Source organism: Emiliania huxleyi (assembly GCF_000372725.1).
Source record: "Emiliania huxleyi CCMP1516 chromosome Unknown EMIHUscaffold_200, whole genome shotgun sequence".
Taxonomy (NCBI): domain Eukaryota; phylum Haptophyta; order Isochrysidales; family Noelaerhabdaceae; genus Emiliania; species Emiliania huxleyi.
This window is the reverse complement of record NW_005200599.1, coordinates 22162-30353: the sequence shown is the minus strand read 5'-3', so window position 1 is coordinate 30353 and position 8192 is coordinate 22162. Positions and strand designations below refer to the sequence as shown.

Here is an 8192-nt window from a genome sequence, read left to right as displayed (position 1 = left end):
CGCCGAGGACAAGAAGAAGGCCAAGAAGAGGGGCAAGAAGAAGAAGCAGGGCGGCGGGGGCGGCGGGGGCGGCGCTGGGCCGTCGCAAGAGGCCGAGGCCCCGGCAGAGGAGGCGTCGGGGGAGGTGGTGGCGGCGGCGGAGGAGGCGGAGCTTGCGGCGGCGCTCGAGGAGAGCGCGAGGCTGGAGGAGGAGAGGCGGGCGGCGGAGGCGCAAGGGCCGTCGTCGGCCGCAGAGGCGCCGGCTCCGAGGGAGGAGGAGCCGCCGGCCGACTTCATCTGCCCGATCACGACCGAGCTCATGAGTGACCCGGTGATGGCGGCGGACGGGCATTCGTACGAGCGGTCGGCGATCGAGCGCTGGCTCGCGACCAAGTCGACGAGCCCGATGACGGGCGAGGCGCTCGTGCACACCTTCCTCGCCCCCAACCACATGGTGCGCCGGCAGATCCGTGAGTGGGAAGAGGCGAACGCATGCTGAACCTGAAGAGCGCAGCGCTTGCGCCGCCCGCCCCAGGCCGGTCGCTTGAACACATCGGCGCGCCGCTCCCAATGGCGTCTGGGGGGTCGTGGAGAGTACAGAGAGAGCCTCAAATATTGCTAATTCTACTTTTTTGGAGTACACGACAGAAGACTACACACGCGTTGTGAGCCGTTGATATCTCGCTCAAACCTCTCTATCTTTCCCCTCGCTCGGCACCTCTCTCGATGTATCGCGCGCCCCTTTCGCGCCGCACCCCGGCGCGCGCCTCCTCAGAGGCGGCACGCGGAGCGCGCCCCGAAGAAATTTTTGAGGGTTGTGGAGGGCTAGATGCGATTTCTATTAAGAGTTTGACTCACACGCTAGGAACCACTCGGCCCACCCACAGGCCCAATCTCAAGTGGCGGCGCTCCGCACCTACCCAGCGGCGCGCTCCGCGCGTGCTTTCCAGCGGCGCGCTCCGCGCGTGCTCTGCAGCAGTGCTACTGCATCTTCCGCAGCTCCAACAGGTATCAGCAGTTATCTGCGCCTCCGTTCGTCGCTCTCGTGCTTGATCGTCAGGCCGTGCTCTCACGTCCGCCATCGGCACCATTTTACAAGTATCAAGTTTGACCGCCGACATGTCGCGGTCCGGCTCAGTCAAGGCAATGTCGCTCGGCGCTCGCTGGCTCCGTGGATGCTTGTGCTGCTGAGCAATCCAGGCGCACTTTGGCAGCCGGCGGCAGCGACTTGCGGCGTCAGCATTCGAACGGTTGTGTTGATTTGTTCTTGCTCCGCGGTATCTAGCCGGCGCGCTCCGCGCGGGTGTCCAGCTAGCGCGCTCCGCGCGTATGTCCAGGTAGCACCAGCGCGCTCCGCGCGCACCATATCTCAGTGCCTATGCTTATAGCCACTAAAAGCTCGTTTCTGCAGCTTGGGCGCCGCGTCGTCGCCTTCTTGGATGACGACGGAGGCCATCGCCGCGACGCCGAGCATCGCAACCTCGGGTGGGGAGGGGAGGGGGAGGGACAAAATTGTCGCCGCCGGAGAACGACTCGACGCCGCTGAGATCGGAGATCAAGCTCTGACAGGTCGCACGTCGCTCCTTTGACGCCGACGTGATTTACCCGTGCAGATCACATCAGGACACGGTCTCGACGCGCTCGGTACGACGCCTGCGGCCCGTCTCGGGTCAGGTGGCACGACGCTCATCGCGCCTACCAGCGCTGCCGTACAGGTTGCCACGACGAGGTCGAGCACGCTTCTATACGCTCGCCGAGCCTTCCTTTCCATCCCATTAGACAGCCTGGGAACGGTGGCGGTCAGAGGCAAAGCCTACGAGGGGTGGTGGAACCACATGTCACGGCTACTGCCGGCTCGACCCCAATGCCCAAATAGCCTCCGAAGGCTGAAACTTTGCGGCACCATCATCGGACGATGTCGACGAGTTGGGTCGCTCTCGCGGTAGCCAGATGACCTCTCATACTAGGAGCATCGGCCATGGCCGCAAGAAGCGCGGGGGAGGGCGCTGGAAGCAACACGGAGCTCCGTTGGAGACGTTTTCAAGATTGCGCCGCGGCGTGTCAGAGTGATCAATGCGGGCACTAGCCGCAGCCTTCTCCGCGCCTTGTTCTTCTTCTGCCGGGCCTTACTCTGGTCTGGCCGATTCTTTTGCGGTATCTCCCTCTATCTATCTCCCGCTAGACTGCCGGTCCCGCTAGACCGGACGCGGAACCATCCACATCATCACTGGCTCGCGGCAGTAAGGGCACTCTCGCATCAGCTCAGAGCATGGCCCGCAAGCACACAAGTGCCCGCACGGAACCGCCGCATGCGACTTGACTCTCGCGAAACACACGATACACGTGGTCTCTCCCCCCATCGTGGACTCTGGGGCAGCCGGCCGCCCCGTGTCGAGGCCGGCGTCCGCTAGTGAGACGGCAGCAAGCGGCTCGGTGGCTGGCAGATGCTGCTCCGCTGCCTCTCCCACCTCTGGCCCGATCAAGCGCTCGATGGCGCCGACCCGCTCCTCGAGGCTACCCTCGGTCGCCGCGCCGAGGCTCGCCTCCAGCCGCTCGACACGCCGCGGCAAGTCCCCGCCGCCGCCGGTCGACTCGCTGCTCACCGCCTCTTCGCACCGCGACACCCGACGCGCCAGCGCCTCCTCCTCTGCATCCACCTCTGACCGGCGCAGCGCCTCTGCCAGCTCCGCATCCTCGCGCAGCGCCGCCCGCTCTGCCGCACCCGCTAGCTCTGCCGCCTCGCGCTCCGCCCGCCTCGCCGCCTCCTGCTCAGCAGCCAGCTGCGCCGCCCTCTCCTCCTGTGCGCGAAGCTCTGCCGCAGCCCGCGCCCTCCGCTCCTCCTCGAGCGTGCAGGCAGACGGCGCCCTCTTCGCCTCCTTCTTCTTCGCCTTGGCCTCCTTCTTGGCCGCCGTTGCCTCCGCCGCCTTTGCGCGCCGCCTCGCCTCATCTTCCTCCGCCCTCCTGTCCGCAGCCTCCTTCTCGCGCCGCGCCGCCTCTGCCTGAACGGCCTTGCGCGCCGCCGCGGCCGCCCGCTGCTCCTCTCGCTGCGCCTCCTCAGCCGCAAGCCTCTCCGCCTCCCTCGCCCGCAGTGTCTCCTCTGCTGCCGCGCGCTCAGCGGCCAGCTTCGCCTCCGCCTCCGCCGCAATGGCTCGCCTCTGCTCCTCCAGCGCCGCCGCATCCGCCGCCCGGCGCGCCTCGTACGCCGCTCGCGCTGCCTCGCGCTGTCGTGCCGTCTGCTCGCGCTCTCGCGCCGCCGCCGCCGCCTCCCGCTCGCGCTGCTCGCGCCGCCCCTTGGCCTCGCGCGCCTTCTCGGCCGCCTTCTCTGCCGCCTCCGCCTCCCTCAGCGCCGCTGCGTGCTCTGTGAGAGCCCGCACACACCCGGCGTGGTCCGTTTCAGGAGCACTGGCGGCGTCGGCAGTAGCTAGCACCTTGGCCGCCTCCTCCTTGGCCATCTGCAGCGCCGTCATGCCGGCCGCACAACGAGCCTTTGCATCTGCGCCAGCCCGAAGCAGGCGGAGCACGACGGCGGGGTGGCCGCTGTAGGCGGCGAGCATCAGGGCGGTGTAGCCTTTGCTGTCCTGCAGGTTGACCTCAGCGCCGTGCTGCAGCAGCAGGTCGACCACCCGCTCGTGGCCGCTGTAGGCGGCGGAATCCAGCGCGGTGCCGCCGTCGCTCCTCTGAAGGTTGATCTCAGCGCCATGCTGCAGCAACAGCTCGACCACCTGCTCGTTGCCGTTGTCGGCGGCGAGCATCAGCGCGGTGCCGCCGTCGTTCCTCTGCAGGTTGACCTCAGCGCCGCGCCGCAGCAGCAGCTCGACCACCCGCTCGTGGCCGCTGTAGGCGGCGGCCATCAGCGCGGCGAAGCCGTCGCTGTTCTGCAGGTTGATCTCCGCGCCGTGCTGGAGCAGCAGCTCGACCACCCGCTCGTGGCCTTCCTGGGCGGCGAGTATTAGGGCGGTCCAGCCGTTGCTGCTCTGCAGGTTGATCTCCGCGCCGTGCCGAATCAGCATCTCGACCACCCGCTCGTGGCCGTTCTCGGCGGCGAGCATTAGTGCGGTCCAGCCGTTACTGTTCTGCAGGTTGATCTCCGCGCCGTGCCGAAGCAGCAGCTCGACCACCCGCTCGTGGCCTCTTTCGGCGGCGCACATCAGCGCGATTTCGCCGGCGCTGTTCTGCTGGTTGATCTCCGCCCCGTGCCGGAGCAGCAGCTCGACCACCCGCTCGTGGCCTGGGATGGCGGCGGTCATCAGCAGCGTGAGGCCGCTCACCTTGCCCATCTCGTACGTCGCGTCGGCCCGCCCGCCGCCCTCGAGCCACGCCAGCACCGCCTCCTCCTCGCCTCGCTCAGCCGCTGCCACGACCTCGTCGGAACAGCTCAGGGATCCTGCGCCGCTGCTAAGCTCGCGTGCCCCAGGGGGGCTGCTGCCAAGCACCTGATCACTCACCATCGCTGCTCGCTGGGTTCCGGCTCTTTACGCACTCTTCACACAGGGGCTCTCACAGCAGACTGTGAGAGCCCCAAGCAAAGCCGCCCTGCAGCTCGTTGGCAGTCCTCGTTTTCGACTTTGGCCGCCCCGCGTCGGCCAGGTGCGTGCTAGCCGCAAACAACTCTTTTTGGCCAGGTCTCATCGCGACACGTATACACAAGCCGACTCCCCAGCCTGTCAGTCACGGTTACTGGACCGTCACGTGTTCAACGTCGTTGAACAGTGTTCAACCACGGCGCTGTTCACAGCGCGCGCGGACGGCCGTTCTGCGAGTCCAGCTCCGCTGGACTTTTGTAAAGCATGCTTGTGGCAAGTTATAGACGCTAGTATCGACCTCAGAGACCCAAACCCAAATTAATAATTAATGCTCAAAACATGGTTGAACAACCGTTGAACAAACAGGTTGAACAACGATATCCGACTAGTGCGACCGCTAGACGGCGGTCTCCGCCGGCCCCAAGGCTGCCCAGCCCCAGTACCACACCGGCCACGTGCACCGTAGCGCTGGAGTTGGTCAGTGAGGCACTAGACGGGCTACGGAACCATGCGCGCGCCGGCCGGATAGGCTGCGCGCAGGGGCCGCGCCGCCTCGATTTCGCATCTCCGCTCCGCGGCCGACTGAGGGGCCAGCTCGCCCGGCGACAAGCCCAGCCATCGCCCAGCGCCGTATCGACGGAGGAGGGCACGCAAAAAACCCGCACCTACGACTAGGGTGAGCACGTGAGGGCGTCGGTGTGGGCCGCGGGCGGGCTGCCAGGAGGGCGCGGGTGGGAGCATGGGAGATGCACCACCGCTCGACGAAGACGCGCCCGACGAAGCCCTGCTTGCGGAGGATGGTCGATCCTCACCTACTAGCGTCGGGCGTGTGCGAAAAAGAGCGCAAATCGGAGCTCAACTCGCGCGCGGCTGGGAAAGGGGTGTGGCACCCCTCCGAAGGCGCCTCGCGAGGAGCTGCTGCTGCCTCCAAACGCGCTCGGGCAGCACGTCGGCGCGCCTGCGGGGTGGGCTGAGGTGAAACTATGCTTGCTCGTGGCACGCGCATCCCGCACCACCCCCACGCCCGCGCGCACCATGCCGCCATCCCACCTCACAGCCAAGCGCCATCGCCGTCGGACGCGGCGACGCCGAGCGGTGGCCTCGCAGACGACGAGCGCGATGAGGCCGCCGCGCCGCCGGGGTGGCCGGCGCGTGCCAGCCGCTGGCCCGTCCAGCGTGGCGGGACCGGCTCGCCCATCCTGGCCGGCGCGCTTGCCGACGCGAGAAGATCGCGCGGGAGGGCAAATCTTGGGCAAAATGCCCTGTTTGTCAATCCTTCACGGCGACTTCACGTCGGAACGAGTCCCTGTACAAGCTCGGCAACGCTGCCGTCGTTGCCCTCGAGAGCCCTCAACACGATGCCGCACATTGCGCAACCCGTTCTGCGCACATGCCGCAGGGAGGAGTTTTTTTTTACAGCTGCGGTTTCACAACGCGCCTCATTTTTGGCACCCTCCTGCTAGCAGCGCATGAGTAGGGAGACCGTGTGTGGTGTCTTTGCGGCCTAGAGCACCCTCTTGGCAATCTATATTCCGGATTTTAGCCCTCCTGTCGCATCCACTGTGTGCTCTATCCCGCGGTACTTCCCTGTGTGCTCGCTGGCACTCCGTGCTGCACTGGAGCTGTGCGGGCAGGCCGGCAGCGCCCGCACTCTTCAAACGGGAAGGCTTCCTCCCCGCACACGGCGCACTGCCAGGCCGGCACGCGCGGCACCCACTCCCCGTCGTCCAGGCTGGCCCTTGTATGCCACCAGAGCGGCGCACCGCCCGGCCATCGGCCATTTGCCACCTGCCCCGTCGGAGCCCAATGCTTGCGGCAATACGCGTCCAGACTGGCGATGTGCGCCTCCTCCGCTGCCTTCAGGTCTGATCCTGGAAAGTCGCCGTTGAGAGCCCGCCCTCCATGCCGCCCCCCCCGTACCCCCCCCCCTCCTCTCCCCCCCCCTCTCCCTGCCCCCCACCTCCCTCTTCCGCCTCGCAGTAGGGCCCATGCCCCATAAAGAAAGAAAGCAGACAACCCAAGGGAGGGATGGGAGGACGGCACGCCGCCACCACACAGGGATTTTAAGGAGAGGTGTGTGATGCGCTAGCCGTGAAAAGAAAGAAAGAAAACGGACAACCCAAGGGAAGAAAGAAGAAAGAAAACAGACAACCCAAGGGAGGGATGGGAGGACGGCACGCCGCCACCACACAGGGATTTTAAGGAGAGGTGTGTGGTGCGCAACCCAAGGGAAAAGAAAGAAAGAAAACAGACAACCCAAGGGAGGGATGGGAGGACGGCACAACCCAAGGTAATAAATAAATACAACGGACACGCCAAACGAGGGGTGGGAGAAGGACAGGGTCCCCACCTGCACAAGCAGGATCTTGTAGGACCCAAGGGAGGGATGGGACAGCCTGTCGAGAATTCTTCTTCGAGCAATGATGGTGCCCATCTTCGGAGCAATGATGGCGCTGGTGGGGTCGTCGTGCTGCCGGCTGCCGCTGTGCCAGCGAGCACTCCTTACTCACCGAGCAGTGCGCGCCGAAATCAAACTGTCTCTTATCGAACAGACGAAGACCGGCGGATTTGACCTCTGGAATGCCCTCGCTGAACCATTCGCCGAGGCTCGCCACGGCCTTCTCCGTCGCCAACACCCTGACGCGCACTCGCCGCCACTGCTCGCCGCCACCTGCTCGCCGCCACTGCTCGCTGCCACTGCTCGCCGCCGCCACCACCGACTTCGCCGCAGCCTCCACCGCCGCGACCGCCACCGAGATCAGCGCGCCCGAGATCAGCGTGCCCCGCGCGAGACTCACTGCGCCGCAGGCTCGCCGCCGACTGACTGCCCGGCCCCTCTCAGGCCGCGGGCGTGGAGTTTGAGGCGGCTCGCGCAGAGGTAGTGGCAGCGCCCGCCGAGGAGCGGCCGAGATGACGGGAGAGGGATGCCTCGCACAGGCGGCGGGCATGATGAACCGCGGTGCGAGCGAGTTCGAGAAGGCGCCCGGCCGCTTAGTTCGTTGTTTAGTGAGAGGCGAAGACACTGTCTTGCCAGCGACCGGACACCAACGCGGTATGGGTGGACGCGAGACAAAGGGATGACGGCACCGCGCTGGCAGCGACACACAGACACACAGACACAAGACACTCAATGAGCTGGGCTGCCACACACCCGCCGCGCCGCCGCCACCCCTCGACGAGGAGAGGTAGAGACAGAGAGGTGAAGGACAGCCAGCGGCTCGGACTGGACACCATCGCGGTATGGGTGGACGCGACACAAAGGGATGACGGCAATCTGGAGCGACACACAGACTCACAAGACACTCACTCAGCCATCCTCGAGCCGACCGCCCCCCGTGTGTTCACACCTCTGGGCTTTGAACAGGCGCTCATCGACCTCGAGCAGTTCACAGCGCTGATGGCGTCGCTGGGCGACGATGCGAGACCCCGCCCCACCCCTCCCCTCCCCTCCCCTCCGCCTCGCCACCGCCTCCGCCTCCGCCTCGCCTCGCCTCGCCTCGCCGCCTCCCCTCCCCTCCCCTCCCCTCCCCTCCCCTCCCCTCCCCTCCCCTCGCCTCGCCTCGCCTCGCCTCGCCTCCGCCTCCGCCTCCGCCTCCGCCTCGCCTCGCCTCGCCTCGCCGCCTCCCCTCCCCTCCCCTCCCCTCCCCTCCCCTCCCCTCCCCTCCCCTCGCCTCGCCTCGCCTCGCCTCG

The 8192-nt window shown here is 66.6% G+C and overlaps 2 protein-coding genes across 2 annotated transcripts; one reads left to right on the top strand and one right to left on the bottom strand.

The window, feature by feature from the left end:
• Nucleotides 1-256: 256 nt before the first annotated feature.
• On the top strand, nucleotides 257-478 carry EMIHUDRAFT_72863 (hypothetical protein; the record flags this gene model as incomplete). Its single annotated transcript, XM_005781484.1, has 1 exon — nucleotides 257-478. A coding segment is annotated over one exon (222 nt), but the record flags the coding sequence as incomplete, so codon positions are not given.
• Nucleotides 479-2174: 1696 nt separating this feature from the next.
• Nucleotides 2175-4608, bottom strand: EMIHUDRAFT_234033 (hypothetical protein; the record flags this gene model as incomplete). The annotated part of the gene is made up of 2 exons (XM_005781483.1): nucleotides 2175-2808; nucleotides 4481-4608. 2 exons carry the CDS (start codon nucleotides 4606-4608, stop codon nucleotides 2175-2177), a joined length of 762 nt encoding a protein of 253 aa, XP_005781540.1.
• Nucleotides 4609-8192: the final 3584 nt, after the last annotated feature.